General features: G+C 34.0%; 1 protein-coding gene across 6 annotated transcripts in view; it reads right to left on the bottom strand.

The window, feature by feature from the left end:
• RBFOX1 (RNA binding fox-1 homolog 1) overlaps nucleotides 1–19,166 on the bottom strand; it is a 1,270,800-nt gene that overhangs the window by 18,835 nt on the left and 1,232,799 nt on the right. For all 6 annotated transcript variants that reach the window (XM_034065465.1, XM_034065469.1, XM_034065467.1 and 3 more), the window contains one exon: nucleotides 13,509–13,573. In XM_034065465.1, the coding sequence (XP_033921356.1) occupies nucleotides 13,509–13,573 (65 nt within the window). The remainder of the gene's footprint in view (nucleotides 1–13,508; nucleotides 13,574–19,166) is intronic.

Genomic DNA, 19,166 nt, shown 5'->3' with positions numbered 1-19,166 from the left:
ATTGATACAAAAAGATACAAGAAATGTAAGTGGATCCAACTTTATTATACAGTAAGTCCTGCTCAATTAATAAGATACAGAATTACTTCCATAATTTAATTTGTATATTAACAGTGAAAATATATAACTAAATTTTTACTGCATTGTTTTATACTTTCAGTGTAAAAGAGCACACATTTAAAATGCAGATACCTTATTCTTCTTTAAATAAAATTTTAAAAGTTTTTACTGGTTGCAAGGAAGATAAACAATAAAAAAAAACTGCAAGAATAACATGACAAAATACATTAATCTGAATATACAGTTGCATGTATTCAACTTGCCACTGCTGGCTTGCCACCCTTTGGCAGCCTGAGCTCTACGATGGAAACCCAGACACTGCGAGTCATGAACATGTACTTCTGGGATTCAGAATGGCTGTGGTCCATCTGAGCAGCTATTTCCCAAGGGCAAACATTTCTGCATACTATTATTTCTTTCAAGACTATATATCAATTTTTTATTTCTTCTAGTAAATTGAAAATTACTACAGATTTTTACAGTAATAAAGATATTTTTATGTTGGGAAAAAACTCACATTTTTAAACATCTGATATATTTCCTGAATTCATACAGAAAAAAAGGGGAGGATAACAAAAGTAGTATTAAGCAATTTAGATGCTCTTTCTTATTTTGGGTAGTTATTTGAGATATGTACCTATATAATACCTAATATCATATACATATATTACCCCAATTTTCAAAAGGTTCAAATACATTCTAATTTCCTTTGTTCTGTTCCCCACAGTCCCTTTGGCAGACTCATAACAAATATATTCCTTGAAGGCCTCAGATCTTACATAAACCTATAAGCTCTTTTGCATATCCAATACATTAGGTGCTTGCTTTCTCTCTCTTTGATGCTCTTAGAATGGTAAAACCAGGCCATACTACAGCATAAAATTCTTCTAGTTTTTAATCTTTAATCACTAGAGTTCAAGCCTTATTTTCATTATGGGACTTTAATATACAGAACTACTTCTGTAAAGAAACTCCACATGTGAATTTTGGTATCTTGCTAAGCTGGCCTAGAAAGATACAAGCTGTGGTAGAATGGAGAACACCTCTAAGAGAGGAGTCTTTTGCAACCCTCAGTCAGCATTTCCATCTTGGCATCTTTTTCACATGGTAGCTTGGAAACAAAAACCAAATATGATTTTCTACACATATCTCTGTACCGCACTTCTTATTACAGGAGACCTTTCACTACAACATCCTTGATCAGCAACATTAGGGTTTATGCCCCAAGGAATGACTTTTAGTCATTATGAAAACTGCAATTTACATTTAGGCAGGGACAAGACTTGCACTATAAAACCATGTTTGAAAGCTTTTGTGATGGCATGAGGAGGACAAGAAAAGTCCAGTTGTCAGAATCGAAACCATACTCAGCATCAAACCTCAAAGAGCATAACATTCCAGGTTCAACTTTATCACCTGACTAAAAGTACCCTGTTCCAAATTAAAGCATACCACTGAACTGAAAGACTTAGATTATAAAGTATTAAACCAAAATAGTGAAGCAAGTTAAGAACAGGAATTTAAGTGAAGCTTGACTAAGCCTTTTCATTATACAAACTAGTGGAAAATATTACTAATTACAAATTACTTTAGTAAATGTTATGTACTTACAGAAATTAGGCTTTCTGGACTGTACAATTTTTTTTAATATATTTTTAAATACCATAGCCCAATTTCTTCAGCAGGTTTGTACTACCACAAGTTAATTAAGAGGCCTAAGATATTTCATAAATATATTTGTCAGTACTTTCCCTTAACAAGATGTTGCATCTCCTATTTTTCAAGAGTTGTCATTACAGTCTTGCTTCTTGCAAGTCACCTTAACTGTGCTGAAGTTGTAGAGAATAAACTTCTATACATTCCTTCTAAAACATGATGACCCAATACAGAAGCTACATGCACATCAATGCTGAATTTAAGCTTTCGTAAGGTTAAATATATGAAGTTTAGTAGAAACATGTCAGCAATTAGTAATTACTATGTAGTACTTTTAGCTTTTATTTCTACAGGTTTATTTTCTGTAAGCATGTTTAGTTTTGACTCTCTTTTTGAATGGCTTTTAACCCACTTCTGAGAGATTAGTTTCCAGTTTGAGATATTTGATATTCCAGTGAGGTTAATTCACTTGAAGTGTATACGTATTTTAAATGCTCTTTCAGGAAAAAATAAGAATATTAACGGTATTTCTGTTTAATGAACATTTATGACTTTCTTTCAAACTTTTCCAAAATTCCCTTAACATTTCCCATCCTCATAAACACTAATACCAATGATCTTAGTTACTGTAATGTCAAATAGATACCTGAACAGAGAGAAGTTTTGGCTTGTACCATCTTTGATACAATACTGAACTTTAGGCTCCTTCACAAGTGGAAATTTGGGAGTTTTTCCTCACTGATAATATGGAGTGAAAGTTTTCTTAAATAATAAAGCTCTGATGACTCCACATAAATATATACAGCATCTATCACATTTTCTACATCTAAATAGACTTGATTTTGAAGGTCAGTGGCAACTTAAAGTGGAGCTCAGAAAGAGCATAAAACATAAGAGAGATTGGGTGCACAGTACAGACCTAACCAGTGATCCTACCTGGATCACTGTGACTTAGCTACTTTACAGTCAGTTGGAAAATTCAGAATGTGGAAGATAGGAAGAGATTCAACAACTGGGTCTCAGATGCTCTTTTTTATGACTTGAAGGATCTGATCATGATGAAACACAACTCCAACCTAATTTCAGGATAAACTGTTACCCTGAATGCTACCCACAAAAGTTTCTATAAGTCACCCTACCATGGAAAAAGATGTGCTTGTCTTTGTGCTACTACATATTCTTAAAAAGCCCATGAACCACCACATTTTCCTTCCAACAGTCACTGGCATGCTGTTCTCTGGATGTACAGAAGTATTCACAGCCCTGGGAAGTTTATGCACTTAGGTCATTGTGGGTGTAAAAACCCATAGAACCTATGTTTATAGGGCATGTGGGACAAATTACTGACTGTTCTTTCTCTGTGTCCTATCTTCTGCCTAAAAGACTGGGTGACAGCTGGCCTTTTCAACACTATATTTTACACAGCACATGATTAAAACCAAAACACTCACATAATCTCACCCAGCTCTCCCAGTTTTTAGTCCCTCTTCTTGGCAACATAGAGTTTCCATAATATAGAATCCATGACAGACATTAAGAAATCAAGACCTCCCTAAAAATAATCACACTAACTCCAGGAAATTTGAAACAGAAAAAAATTATAATCCACTAACATACTGTGATTATGTTTCGTACACCAGAATTTTTGGACTTTGCTTACTAACTTCACAAAACTAGACAAATAATTTTGCACAGGGGTAAAGCCACTCCCAAATATAGTAACTGCTGAAAACGGTGCAGAACCCCATAACAAAGGAAATGAAGATGAATGCAAACACAACTCTAAACAGAAGTTAGAATCATAGAATAGTTAGGGTTGGAAAGGACCTTAAGATCTGAACTATAGGTAGTCAGCTGACTACTTCTGATAAGACCATCATGGGATTTACAAATACAGTCAATACTCAGTATTCATGGATCAGAACTTCAGCTCGTAAAACTGAATTAAATGAAAGCACTGACTTCACTGGAGCTATTTCAAATTCCAAGGATCTGGGTTCTAACTATACAGCACCCATTATATCATTAAAACCATTTTATTTTTCCTTCATGCTCTAAACTTTAAGGTTTTGTTGCTCTCATTAGGATTCTAATGTTGAGAGCTTTGTCACTATGAATTATAACATAGCTGATGGCTGGTTGCCTGAATAGTTTTTGTAATATTCAAGTATGGGCAAAGTTTCAGAGTTTATTAAGTCCTCCCCAGCTCCCTCCTCCTGGCATCTTAAATTTAAATATTAAGGCTATTGAAGAATTAAAACTTTCTAACAACTGTAGGCTTGGTTTTGCTATTATCATGCTTTATATTCACATTACTGTAAGTTCAGTATCACACTCATTACATTTGAATCACAACACCAAGACAACTAAACTTTACAGCCATACCTGTAAGATATATTAAATGAAGTAAGAATAAAAATATAAGTAGAAAGTAATTCATGTGGTATCAAGGTTCAACAACACCAAGAGAAACTGGTTTGGCCTGATGTGCATTAGGAAAGTATATTTTACTTTCAGACTGATTTCTCGCATGTCAGAGATTCTTTTATTTTTTCTCCAGAACTGCCTGTTCAATCTAGCTAGTAACAATGCCAAGACAAAGAGGAAGACACAGTTATTCTGCTTTCACTTAGGTATTCTGCTTTTATTGTCAGAAGACAACACATCTCCCATCTCCATCATTCCTGACCATTTTATTAAATGCTCTTTCTGAAATCTTGAGGCATGCCTTTGGAGTTTATGCACAGAAACGAATTAATGCAACTACTTTTGCAAATATTACCTTACAGAGAACACTAAAGCTCATCTTCACTGCAAAAGTGGAAGCATCTCATCCACCTTCCTGTGCTCAGCTGCCACTCCAGAAGGTCCTGCATCACTTCTGCCTGCACAGGTGTCCCACATGCCCTAGGATGTCTCAAATGGCACGAGATCCCTGTTTCCAGGCAGCCTCACCAAGCCCTTAACTGAAAGGTGAGTCACCTCTGCATTGCCTTTTATGTCGTCTTTGTGCTCAGTACAGGACAATTCAACATGATTTAGCCAATGGCACTCTAATGTAATTCAGACTGCCAGAGCCAGCAGGAGGCAGCAAAGTTTAGAAATCTCATTAAATTTTATCCTGTCACTAGTTACACCTCTTCCTGAACAGGAATAACTTTAATACTATGAAACACCTCTGCAATTGTGAAAAGCATACCTTCAGGAAAATGAAAAAAAAAAAAAAAGGAAAATGGCAAAAAATCCGTAACTCTTCTGGACACTAATGGAAATGTGCACTCCCAAGATCAGTGATGTGCCTGAATTATTCCATTTATGCAGAGGTAAAAAAAAAAAAAGAAAAAGGAAAACAAAACAAACCAACCAACAAAACTAAAGAGAAAAATGGTCAATAGAAAATGCCTTCTCATAATCTGTGCTCTTATGATGGGCACGCATCTTATTTAGCCCTTTTACTGAACTACCTAAAAAGCCATTCAAATGCTAAAAGACACGGAGTGATTTAGCATAGCCTAATACTAATGCTGTAGAGCATGTTAGGGAAATTAAAAGGTGTGGTTATTTATTTTTTAAATCAGTGCTATACAAATATACTTTCTAATTCCTACTGCCTGCTGTATCAGTGGAATTTTTCTATGTATGAAGGATTACATATACATATATAAATTATTAATAATACAGCATACATCATACAGATACGCATACTTATATGCAAGAGGAGAACAGGTGATTTTAAAGTAGATCTTAACATTTTAAAGTAAAACCTAAACTAATACACGAAATTCTGAACACCACATAAATCAGTAGTAGAATTCATACCGATCTCAGTGGCATAACTGCTCTAAGCTTATTTGCCTTTCACTCTGATTAACACAGTCTACACACTTAATGTCAACCCTTGAAGAAATAATCCAGTACTTTACTTCAGGAGTGCTCTGTGTCTCTGTGTCAGCAGTGTAAACTGTTGTCAGTATGATCCAGGACTGCTTAATTAAAACTATTTTTGAAGTTTGCTTATATATATTTGAAAATTTTGTTTACTATATTTTGGACATATTTTCACTCTCTTTAGGGTGAAAACTAAAAAAATTTTGAAGTCAGCTTTGTGTAAAGAATCAAGATTTTATCCAGTAAAATACATAATATATATTAATTTTGTTGAGGGATTTATACTTTATGTATAACATGTCATCTTTAAAACAACATCTTGTCAAAATATATATTTGTTTTTGATTTCATAATTATTATTATGGTTTACTAGTAACTACCATTTTATCCACAATAAAATCTCCTAATACAGAGAGGTATAATTATAAATTTCTTTAGCAATTATGAATAACAACAATTCTTTACCTTTAAATTATTTTAAGGTTTGAATGACTACACATTACTTGACAACATAATTTTCTCATCTTCTAATTCAAATACCATATATATGAAAAACTTGCCAGGATTATTAAGAATTCATCAAAGAAACACAAAATGAAGTTTAGAGTCTGGTACACACCTGGTTTAAAGACAGACTTTTTTTCTGCATGTATATGAAACATCCTATAGTATCTTCACAAAGAAGTTGTTCTCTAGGTTACATAGTTAAACTTCATCTCCCACTAGTGCTGTACAGTATTCTTACAAACTTCCTAGAATATTAGGAACTTGAGAAGCCCAAAAGTATGTGGAAAAAAACAATGTATCCATTTAAATAACTAATCAAATGCTTTACACTCCTTTGAGGTGGGAACCCCTACAGTAAAAACATGCAAAAGTGAAACTGCATCTTTCTGAACATATGTAGTTATTTCAAGTTTCTTCTAATACTTCTCCTTGTCTAAAACATACTGCAAATTACATGGCTAATCCGTGCAGACTATATCCACTTAATTCTGTATTTTATTAATAACATTTCATTCCATCTTCTCTCTGACTCGTTCACAATGCTCTTACTTCCTTCTTGCTTTAAAATACTCAGGTTGACAACACTTAGAGCACTTTCTAATCTGCCTCTTTGTGGTCTATCAAGTCAATGATCTGAAAACTAAAAAGTGTATAATTAGGGGCTGACATGTCCAAAGGAACTGTTATGGTCTATCATGTCACAGGCATTGACCCAACAGACTGCAACAGTTTTGGTCTGTTGGATTAGGAATCAATGTTTTAGTAACTCCCTAACTCCGTATTTATCCAGTCTGCTGAATATAACACACTTAAAAATTTAAAAATCACCCTTTCTTTGAATATCCTCTAAGAGTGAAGAAGCCTGTATAAGCTATTAATGGCATTATTCCTAATTAAAAAATGTTAGCCAATCCTTTTAAGTCCTCTTTTTAGAGAAAAAGCATGACTAAAAAATGAATCAAAAGAATATAATCACAGCTATTTACTATGAAATTTTATTTTAAAGAAACTCCCAAGTTAAAACTTATCTAGGCTAGATGTATTAAACAATAAAAAAGCAAGGATACTGAAGTAGATACGGAAATGTCAGAACAGGTGCACTGATATGTATTTTTTATGATAAGCATTTTGCAGTTCAAGAAGAAGCTGGCAGCAAATGCAATCAACATCTTTTAACTTGGAGCACTTTAGGAAGCCAGGTATAGAAATCTAGGCTTCAGTGCTCCTCTACCTTCTCTGTCCCTACCTCCCCCCCCCCCCCCCCCCCCCCCACTTATTTCCAGCATGGATGTCAAAACAGATTTTATACGAATAGCCAAGCCCTTCCTTGTCTGTGGGGATTCTTATAATATCCCCTGATTCTACAGTGAAGAATACAAACTACAGTAAAGAGAAGTAGAAGCAGGATATGAAGAATACAAGCTCTGACATGGTAAACGTTGCATAACTGGTGTTTACCATCACTCTGGGCCAGGAACCCCTATGCTTTTTCAGTACTGTATTACCTCAGTTTTGGACTAATAGAGTAGTTTTAATAGTTACATGAATATCAGTGATATTCATACAGGTAAATGAAGCTTTTAAAGTATCAGAAAACATTAATTCTACCAAATATTAGAGGAATATATTAAAATATCAAAGTATATAAAAGTATATAAATGGACTTGGTAGGAGACTATACTTTTATGAAATGTAATTGTTTGCCATGTTTTCCTACATTAATATGATTCACTGTGTCTCCCAAAAAAGCATTCTCTATCCAGTACTTTAGAATGAACAGTGTTTCAGTCATTAGAAAGTGCTCAATGCAATACATTTTTATTTCAGGAAGTTCCTATCAAATTGCTCTAGATGAAACTCATTTATAGAATTTTAAACTTTCTGATTGTGTTTTTTTCTGCTACATTCTCTTTATATTTAATCAGTTGCCTTTTAATTCCTTCACTAAAAGATACTGTTATGGCTATAACATGAATCATATACTCCTGGCAACCCCAAAACTGTGATCTGAGAGATGAATATAGATTATGAAATATTAACATGATGCCAGTGATCCTGATAGGCCAGATACAGACATAAAAACATATAAGCCTAATAGGCAGATGCCTGAATCCATTACCTCTCTGCAACAGCAAAGTGAATTATTTCTTTTTTATTTGCAGTACCAGGAAATAAGCAAGCTTTAGCTACCATACACGGTATCCATAAAAAAACAGACCAAGCAAACATCATCACATCAAACCTAAGTGCTTGAAGAAGAAAAGTGTTATATATATATACTATGTTATTGCTGTTACAAAAGGCAAACACAACCTTTGCACCTGGTTAAGATGCTAAATGATCCTTTTCATTCTCAAAATTTGAGTAGCCTAGAATATGGGCTGTACGATTCTTGCTTATCACTCATCTTGTCCCCCAAACTGGTCCATTTCTCAAGATTCAACTTGTACAGCAAAATTCAGATGAAGGTTTGATAAAAGACTAAAGTTATCACTGTATTCTATTCTTTTTCTTTCCAACCTGATTACTTTAGAAATTAAAACTGTATAGAAGATCTTTTTCTTAAATCTTAGAAAGTATGATCATGAAGTACTACATTTAAAAATATTTATCCTTCTATAAAATTATTTAATGGAAGTTTAACTTCTGACTGAAGATGCTTTTCTATTTATATGCTCTTGTAACCTGAATTTTTAGTATAGTCACTAGTAAGATCCACTGTAAGAGAAAATAGTTTGAATAAAACTATATTGGTTTTCATTATTTGTAAAATAGATCTTAAAGTCTACAGTATACAAAAAATCACCTCCATCTATGTTCACATTTTATGTTTTGTATATTTTTATTCTTCGTTCTATTTTTTCATTCTTTAATAAGTATGTTTCCAATTATATAAAATTTGTAATTTTCTATTTTTGAATTCTCTGACCACAAATATGAAGTATTATTCTGAATTACTTGCCCCAAAAGAAGTGGAAAATACATTAGATTATATCTCTGTAGACACTAGTACCTTGATAAAAGTGAATACCCTACATAGGCATGTTAAAAATATAAACTATTAGAATATTGGGATTTTATAAGGAGAAAGATTTCAGATCTGGAAGGTACACAACTTCCATATGACAAAACCTCCTGTCTAATTTCATATAAAATCCTGTAGATGACTACAGAATATGTAACACAAACTGATAGTAAAAAAAAAAATCAAACCGAAGTGTTATGTGCAAAATATTTTTGAATATACCTTATTTGTGTTTAAAAAAGATCAGTGAAAAAAGAGAGGTCAGCTTCCAGTGATGAGGGATCTAATCCAGACAACAAAGAATTCAATGGGAGTCTTCCCATTGTTTTTAGTGAGACTTAATCTGACTCTTTATTAGGAAAAAGGTATTACAGTCAAAGCAAAATACTTCTGCACATATGTGTGTGAGGGGGTGTTTGTAGGTGAGTGATGGATGGGGAATGTGTGTATATATATGAATACACAATTGTACATATATAAACACACATAACTCATTATTCAGTGTAACAGGGTTAGCAAGCAGTACAAATGAAATGACTGCCTTTCAGACAAGGCTAGTTTACTGTTATTGGGGTTTGGTTTTATTATGCTACCATATACACTTTCATAAATATTGTTGACAAAGTTAATATGCAAGAAAGGAACACTTTTCTTACTCCCATCGAAGATGCAATAATCAAATCATAAAACACAAAACCAATAGCCAACCAATGTGAATAAGTCTGCCCATAGGCTTAATTCAAGCAAGCCATTCACTGAGCTATGTGATGGATCTGTCAAATCCAATACAGCATTACAGACATACTAGCAACATCAAGTGAACATGCAATGACAAAATGACAATACGCCCCACTGCCATGCTTTGACTTGTTCTACCTCGTAAATATAAAACTTGATGAGTTGGCTAGCTTCTCTAACTTCAGACTTGGACAGAAATCTAACAACTATTTTATTTTTATTTTTAAAAATATTTCATGAAAGCTGAATAAAAGCTGCACAAACATTTTACTGACATCTGATTAATTTTTTCCAAACACTGTTTACGGAGTTTGGCAGGCAAAGCTCCAGAATGATGAAGTACATATATAAACTAGTAGGTCTTCTTTTATCAGTTTTACTATTTGGAAAATTTATTGGAAATATTTTAAATATTTGAAAGTTAAACATGACTGTTTGTTTCGCTTTCTGCAAAGAACTTTGAATCTTTAAATGCAATTCAATATGATGGTAGATCACATGGTATAAAGTCCACTTCTAAATTTATCTGAAGTTGTAATCAGTTATTATATTGCTTCATAAATAGAACAAAATGTACCTGTTTGTTTTGCTGTTTTTATTTTACAAGCTTAAGAAATCACTGGAGAAATCTGTAATGTCTACCTCCACTGTGAAATTGTTTTTAGGAGCACATGATTTGTTGTAACAAATATGCAGGGATTTACATTGATTTGTTTAATGAGATTTCCTTGCCACCTGATTATCCCCTATATATTTGTTCTTTGCCTGTTTCCAGCAGTATTTCCAGCTGTGACAAACAAGGATACCATTGCTTTTCTTCACAATAGAGCTCTCTTCCAATGACCATAATCCATTGACTTGGTTTATTGATTCTGGAATACCAAATCTTTCTGTTAACCATTATTTTTAATTTACCAAAACATGTCTCCAATCTAAAGATTTCCTCTTTCCATCTCCTGACTTAAGAAGCATGTCAAATATGGAACATTTACATTCATTTTCTATACAAGATGTGATAAAAAAATAAAGCTTTTTGATTTTTTTTTTAAACTAATATGAAGTATTATTTCCATGATATGTCACTGCTTCAATGGTACACACTCACTGGTCCTCAGTTAATTTTTCTGGGCATTGTTTATACATAAACAGCAATGTATTTCGTGTGTAATTAAATTAAAAGGAGCTCAAAGACTAAATAAGAGTGGTGTATAGGGAGATATGGAATGTTCAACATTGCCAGAGGACAGCAGATAATTATTACATTGAGAAGAAAAGAAACAAGCAGTGTTACTGAACTATATTTTAGTACTTTCAATATCAGTAATTGATGAAAGTTGCTGAATTAAATTCATTAAAAAATGGAAAGCTAATCAAGTTAAGCAAACTGGCTGTGGTTAATCAGAGGTATCCACGTTTGCACATAGTTTCCATATGCAAAGAAATGTTTGAGCAGATTGCTCTTTATTTTGTTCTCTGTGCTAGTTTTAGAGTTTTCCCATAAAGAAATTCAGTTACAGTATTTGTAATTAAGACAAGAAACCATATCATTTAGGGGAAGCAGATCAAAGATGAAGGTCAAGCACATTTAAAAGAAGCTAAATTAAAAAAAAAGTAAATCCAAAAGATATAAAATTCATTTAAGATATTTATGCAAGCAAAGACATGTTATTACAATTCTAATTATACACAAAGTGTATCTGAAAATTAGACATTTTTTCAAAAAGTAATTAAGGATTGTAAAACTGCATTACTACTGATGCCATCTCAAGCTTCCTTTACAGCATTTAAAAGCACTATCTTCTTAAACAAACCCTTTACTTTTTTTCTCAGCATAATTCTTGGTAGTGTTGACTCTCTGCACATAGGAGAACGTGTGATCAACTAATGTTTTAGCTTACAGCATTTGATTTGTTTTATGAGAAAGTACATTAATTCATAATTAAAGCATTTAAGATATCTTGATATTGTTCAGTTACTCTATGTAATGTACAGGTTTTCAGAAATTCATTTATTCATAGGAATAAACATCCTACAAAATGGTCCTGAATACTATCTGGCAAAAAATTACTAACCACAGGAGGTAATTTATAATTTTGTCCTTTAAGTTTAGAAACCTTTTAGAAGCAGGAACTGCTTTGCATTAAAAGCTCACAGAAAAATAACAGAGCTGCGACATGCTAACACACCTTTGTGGAAATGAAATGAAACTATTGTGTAGCGCTTCACCTGTGTAGGTTACCCTAAGTAGAAATAGTACATTGTGAACACAGTGCATACAGCACATATCTAGTTGATATTACTGATCCAAAATTAATAGAAAGTAACTTGCTTACCTGTCTGACACAGCATGCCTCAGCCATACATGCAAATTATTTTATTCACATAACTTTAAAAAAATATATCTTCATAATAAGATAAGCATTTGAAAGGCAAATATGCATGCATAGCATTGTAACATTCATACCATGGTACTTTGTTCTAAAAATACAGAATCCATGAACAGCACTTCAATCTAACAAATAGTTTACTTGAATGTCTTAATCTGTTGATTTCTTAAAGAAACAGAAACATTTTAAACAATGTCTAATTTAGCATCTAAAGGAATTTTTCAATACACATTCAGGACTTAAATTATCTCCATGATTTCAAGGGAAACTTTCTCATATCAAGAACTGAGAAGTGTGACCTTACCTCCTGCTGCTAATGTGAAGCAAAATATATGCAACTGTCTGTCCTTCACAATACACATCCTCCCTTTACAATTGTACCCTATTCAAGCACTTGAAAAGTATTAAGGATAGCATAAATTTTGTTAGGGTACATTTTGTGAAGTAAACATATGATATTCTTTGTTTTCATTACAAAATCACGTCCACATACTTCAAAGACTTAATTTTATGCAATTTGACAAAATCTTATTCCTACTGAAGTCAGCAGCAATTTAGACATTGACTTCAAAGGGGGTCTCAATTTTTGTCTTGCAAGAAGACAAGTTAATTTATCTGGCATCATTTTTAGTTTTTAGAAGTTAAATCTTTGCATGTTTCTATTATGCAGATTTTAATAATCTTTTATTATTTATTCCACCAAATGTGGTTTACATTTTGAGGAGAAAAATACAGAACAATTGAAGAATAACTTAGTTTTTATTAAAAGAAATCAAATCCCTGGACAGAAAGCAAATGGAAAAAAATCTTGAGCCTTGGAGAGCTCAAGCTTAGACACAGTTCATTCTCAATTTCCACTGACTAAAACAATGTCAATGAGAACTGAGAACGCTCAATAGGTTCAGGTTCTAAATCAACTGAAATAATATTCCTAAGACAAATAATGATCTTTAGTAGCAAACCATCATGAAGCTGTACATATATTTATCTGCCCTGTACAAGGGTCACAGATATTAACTGAATGATCTACAGCTTGGGAATGTGCACATTTCATGCCTGATTTTCAATTAAGGCCTAAAATCTCTCAATTTATGGCTATTCATGGATTATAATAAAACAGCCTGCTTTAGATATCACAATTATCTGCAGAGCAACAAGACAGTTATGAGACTTCAACAAGGCAAATTCATAGAACCATCTTCAACTTCCACTAGTCAAATATTTATTAGCAGTAAATGAGGACTTACCTGTCACTGTAGGCAGCTGCAGTGGCAGTGGCAGGCTGGGCATACCGGTAGGCAGCATAACCACCCTGAAACACAAACTCAGGCTCTAACTGGATTGCTACAGCACCCTTAATAACATTGCACAAAATTTAGCAAAACTGAAAGTGTATTCTCATGCTGTAAGCTCAGTTAAGGAGTGAAATACATAGGAAATATTTCAGTGAATCATTAAGCAAAATTTATCATGACAAACTTGTAATTTTGAAGATTTGTCCCAAAGATCAGGAGAAAGCAACAAACAGTATGCATCAACATAAGCTTTTTTATAAGACAATACTGTATTCTTCCACAAGTTTGCAAGTAGCAATTGAATGATATGTACTGTATATTACTAAAGCAGTGCTAAACTTAAAAAAGAAATCCTCAGCCAATAATTAATTATTTTTTGTACAAAATATGATTTATCATGCCTGGTTTATTAAACCTACAAAACTGTGCACTCAATTAACACTTAATATTTCATCGGTTTCCAATTTCTACATAAAATTATAATGAAGCAGCAAAATCCTCTTCGTCCATGAATTAACATTCAGTTGTATGTAACAGTAATTCCAGCTGTTCAATTAAGCAAACAGGACAAACAAACACACATTTGAAAGGAATTGTGTGCAGTGATGCATTGATTATCAAACTGTGAAAACAGCAGAGCTTCCTGTTCAATGGACTACAGTGTTATATCAACCATTTCAAAATGATCTCAGCATGCCAATTAACAAACACAGGCCAGTCTCCACAGATAACACAAACACAATTTAAGTCCCAATTAGAATTCACCACCCCACCATCCTCTGGGACAGGGGACTTCTGTACTTCTTCTCCCACCTTCCCCTACCTTAACAAAGAGCTGAATAAGAAAGGATCAGATCACTCAGCTTTGAATAAAATTCACTCTTTTGGTGAAGTGTTCACTTTAACAGATTGATTTTTCCCTCTCCCTCTCTCCCTTTCTCTTTCGCCCTCTTTTTGGAAGGCTGCATTCACACATGGTATTTTGCTGAAGCATGAAGAATAGGCTACAATGTGTCAACCTCTACTGTAACAGTAGTACATTTTTACTGCAGGAACTTTTGTGGGGTTTCTATTTTGATTTTATAAATCAGAATTCACACCTTTCAGAAAAGTGATTTCAACTACTTTTACAAGCTATTTCCCCTCCTACTACTCTTTGCTTGGTAGAATTGCTTTCATCCCAAACATGTATAAACATTTGTTGGTTTGAAGATTGGAAGTAGGTCGGTCTTTGGAAATCAATCATTCAGGTGATAGCATCACATCACCCTAAGAGTAAACATACGTTTTACATATAGTGACAGCTCATCAGAAACCCCAGGCTTTGAATTTTCAACTTACTTGAGGAACATTCTTTCTAAGTTTTTCAAGTGCTAACAGAGAGGATAGCACATTTACCTCCCCACTCTTGGTCAGCTCCCTGCCAGCAGCAACTGTGTCACACAAGCACAGGAATAAGGCAGGTGCTTTCATAATACCATATAAAAATATATATATGGCCTCTCTTTTTCAGCAGGCTGCTTCTCTGTGCAAGCACGGAAGCACTGAGATGAAATACTTTCTCATTTTAGATCAGTTGATTTTTATAAACCAATAGAAGGCTATTACTGTCAAAAAAGTATAATAGGCACATACTGCTTGCAGGTATGTGCATACAGGCAATCAAACGTCAAATAATGTCACCAAGTGCAAACTGAGCAACCAAACAGTAAGGCTGGAAGACGATAATGTAAGCCACACATTTAGTCTGGCTTCTGCTAAAAGGAGCAAGCAAAGAGATTATACAAATTTATCCACTCTCCCCTCCTAGTTTTTGAGTGCTAAATATAGCATCCTATCATTTAGTTTCTTTTTTCCTTTCCCTTTTCCCCCGAGTGCTGGTATGAGGAAGTACAAATAGTGAATGTATAGAGAAGATATAAAATTCGTTTTCTTTATCCAGTCCTGAAAACGTGTGGCAGAGTGCAAGGCATCCTGCAGTATGACACAATTCTGTTTGCAACATGCGTAACTCCTTCACTTGTCCTGTAGTCCATTTCTAAACCACCTGATTTAAATGTGAGAGCCACTTCACTTCAATCCAGTCACACACAAAATGACACTGCAGTACAGAAGTGAGAATGGCCGTCCATGAGAAGTTTTGGTGCTATTAATCAGACAAAAATGAGACCCACTCTTCACATACTGTCTATTCTTAAATCTGCAGGTGGAAGGCTCTGTGAGAAATGTTTCTCTTGCCTTTAACTAATTGCATAGTTAAACTATCTATTCAACTAAATTGGTCTATGAAGACAGACCCTTTCTTGTTCCCTAAGTATAAGAATTAGATTCCTTTTATGTTTACATTATGGTTTGGTTTCATCAAAGAACTGCTGCTGAACAATGAAGCTCAATTCAACAATTAGTATGACATGTGTGAGTCCTGGAAAGACTGAATCTAAAGCAATACAAATAAAAAGAGATCAAAGTTATTGAATTTGCCTGAATTATTTGGAGAACTAAAATCCAGGATGCATTTGGTTACCAGGAGAATCATAAACTCCTACCAGCCCATGTCATGGTTTAATGTTTTTAACGTAAACTATCCTGTAAAAAAAAAAAAACATTCTTAAGCATATTATTTTTATGAGGTTTGTGTCCTGCAGTACTAAGTTTTGCTACTGTCTTCAGATGATCTATCACTGCAGCAACAAAATGTTTTAAATTGGGGATCAGGATGGGAAACTGATTCAAATCCCTGAACTTTAAACTTCTGTGATGAGTTCTACTTTATTTTCTAATTTTGAACTTGGCTGGTATCTTGGATGAAAAACACACAAGTGATATTCACTACATGTACACCTCTTGAGTACTACAATAAATATTTATCGTAGTACTCAAGTATAACTATTTAAATAAATATTTGCCTTAGACTATATTACAAAATAAAATATCTAGAACAAAAATAATAGTTACATACTAATAATTTCCAGTTTCTATGTTTTATAAATACTTAGGAATGCTTTTCCCCCTCCCCACTCCATACATTCAAACTGAAGGTACCTGTTATGCTTTAAATTGTTACCTTGCAGATTCAGCTGAAATAACAAATTCAGCTAAAATAATGAAAAATAGTTTGCTGCTTTATCTGTGCTCCCATATTTGCTACTTCCAAAACAACGATAACACAATGTTGGCAGTTTAAGTTGTCTTACAAAATTAAGTATAGAGTCAGTATACTCACAGTCCAAATACAGAGATTTATCTCACTAGCATAAAATAGTGAACAAGACACGCAAAACAGTAACTGTGTATTTCATGGGTTATGAAGAATATCTGTGATTTTGTGGTAAGAGTCTGGAAAATAAAATGCAACTGTCTATTCTTATCACTTATACACACAGAATCCACTTTCTCATAATTATTTGAGTATTAGTATGACTTTACAAGAGTCTAAATTCAGTGTAATGAGTTTTTTTCCATCAGTCTGTATGTCATACCTGTGGTAACTTATTGCCATACACAGGCTCTTGCAATACTGCTCTATAAAGAAACAGAAACGAAATGATTTGAATGAGTAAGAAAAGAAGGAATGTAAGGAAGGAATTCAGACAAATTCTCCAGAGCCACACATTACAATTTTTCTTCTGATGTTTCATAACTCTCTGTGGTTCAGTCAAATTGAAAAAGAGTAATGGGATCCATTGAAGATCAGTAGCCAATTGTTACAGAGAATCTTAATAATTTTTAGAATGAAATGGTAGAAATTTTATATCAGGTATGATAAAATGGAAATGAACAGGAAACCAAACGCATCTGAATTTTTAAATAAAGTCTGTATATCTGTATATCTGAGTAAGTATAACTCCTACAGAAAAGAGTTATACAAACACACATCCATAGATTACAAAATGATGTATATACATGTGTGCACCTCCTCTTAGAATACCTGAACTTTTATTTTATCTTGATCTCAGATTTACTGTCACTTTTTACCACAGATAAAGGTAAACAAAGTGACTCTATATGATAGACATTTCGTCATTAGTTTTTCCTATTACTAACATATTTTATAGAATCATAGAATGATTCGGGTTGGAAAAGACTTCTAAGATCATCTAGTTTCAACCCCCTCCCACAGGCAGGGACACCTTTCACTCAACCAGGTTGCTCAAGACCCTGTACAACCTCATCTTGAACACTGTCAGGGATAGAGCATTCACTACTTCTTTGGGCAACCTGTGCCACTCTCACAGTAAAGAACTTCTTCCTTATATCTAACCTAAATCTCCCCTGTTCAAGCTTGATGCCATTACCCCTTATTACCACAGTCCCTGATGAAGAGTTCCTCTCTGGCATCCTTGTAGGCCCCCTTCAGATACTGGAAGGCTGCTATGAGGTCTATACACAGCCTTCTCCAGGCTGAACAGCCCCAACTTTCTATGGGAATGCTCAGAATAATTTTTTCCCAAATTTTACTTCCTACACTTTCTTTCAATCAAGGATCTCCAAGTATTGTGTGAACGCAAATTTATCAAAACCTTCTCTAGTACTGAGAATGATACCTGCCTTATTAACTACAAATAGAGGAATGGGTCTAAAACAGGCATGAATTATACCCAACCCTTCCAAATACAGAAAACAGAAGGAGTCATTTCCTCTTCCTATACTCATATGCTATTGAGGTTTAAACAGTATTTGTTCTGCTCGTGCAACAAAACTTTGAGTGGGAGAATTAAAAATAAAATATCCATCACATCTTTGTGCTGGCTCAAGCCAACTCAAATGAAATGTTCATGTTAATTCTGTGTTGTGTTTCCAGAGGTAGCTGTTGCCTCACTGACACTATCTGTATTAATTCCAAACAACTACAATCACCAGGGCTGATCTAGCATTTTTTTTTTTAATGTATTGTTTATGTCACAAATGGAGATCAGAGAGGTGAAAAGACATTCTTCACTAGATCCCAGAACTTTTTTAAAAGGCATTACATAATGTTCCAGTGTATGGACCGCTAGGAGGAACAACCCACTGCTACTTGGGGAACTCTTTTTCCCTTGGAAAAGTCATTTCTCCACTGTTCTGTTCTGTGACAGAAATGGCACATTCTTTTGTTTACAAAACATGAAACACTTTGGTACTTAAAAGAAGGACTTCAGTCTTAATTGAATATCCTTGCTTTTCACATTAGAACTGCACCTTCTGGGATTCTGACTGCATCAGTGGTCTTCTACCTAGTATCAAGGGAATGTTGCTTTGATAACTCTATCTGTTTTTTTTTACTTGGGAAGTATGTAAGCACTTCACCCTCAATACCATCTGACCTTTGAGCTAATGGCAATGGCAGTAGCTACTGATAACCTTGTTCCATACCCTGATCACAAAAGTATGCCTTGATCTTGATTGGCATGTTAGGAAAAAAATCTTGTATTGTTGTTGCAGTATTACAGGTCCAGCATCCTGAGAAGAGGTTAGAAAATCTTGCTGTGAACAGTAAGACTGACTAATGTACATGGTTCAATTGTATAACCCAGGGACTTCTGAAGCTGGTGATGACAGAGTCTGGAAGTTACTCATATTTCTTTGCCTTTCCACATTTAAGTTGTGGACTGAAGACTGACATATTCTGAA

Source organism: Melopsittacus undulatus, chromosome 8 (genome assembly GCF_012275295.1).
Source record: "Melopsittacus undulatus isolate bMelUnd1 chromosome 8, bMelUnd1.mat.Z, whole genome shotgun sequence".
In the NCBI taxonomy this organism is placed as follows: domain Eukaryota; kingdom Metazoa; phylum Chordata; class Aves; order Psittaciformes; family Psittaculidae; genus Melopsittacus; species Melopsittacus undulatus.
This window is presented reverse-complemented; position numbering and strand designations above follow the sequence as displayed.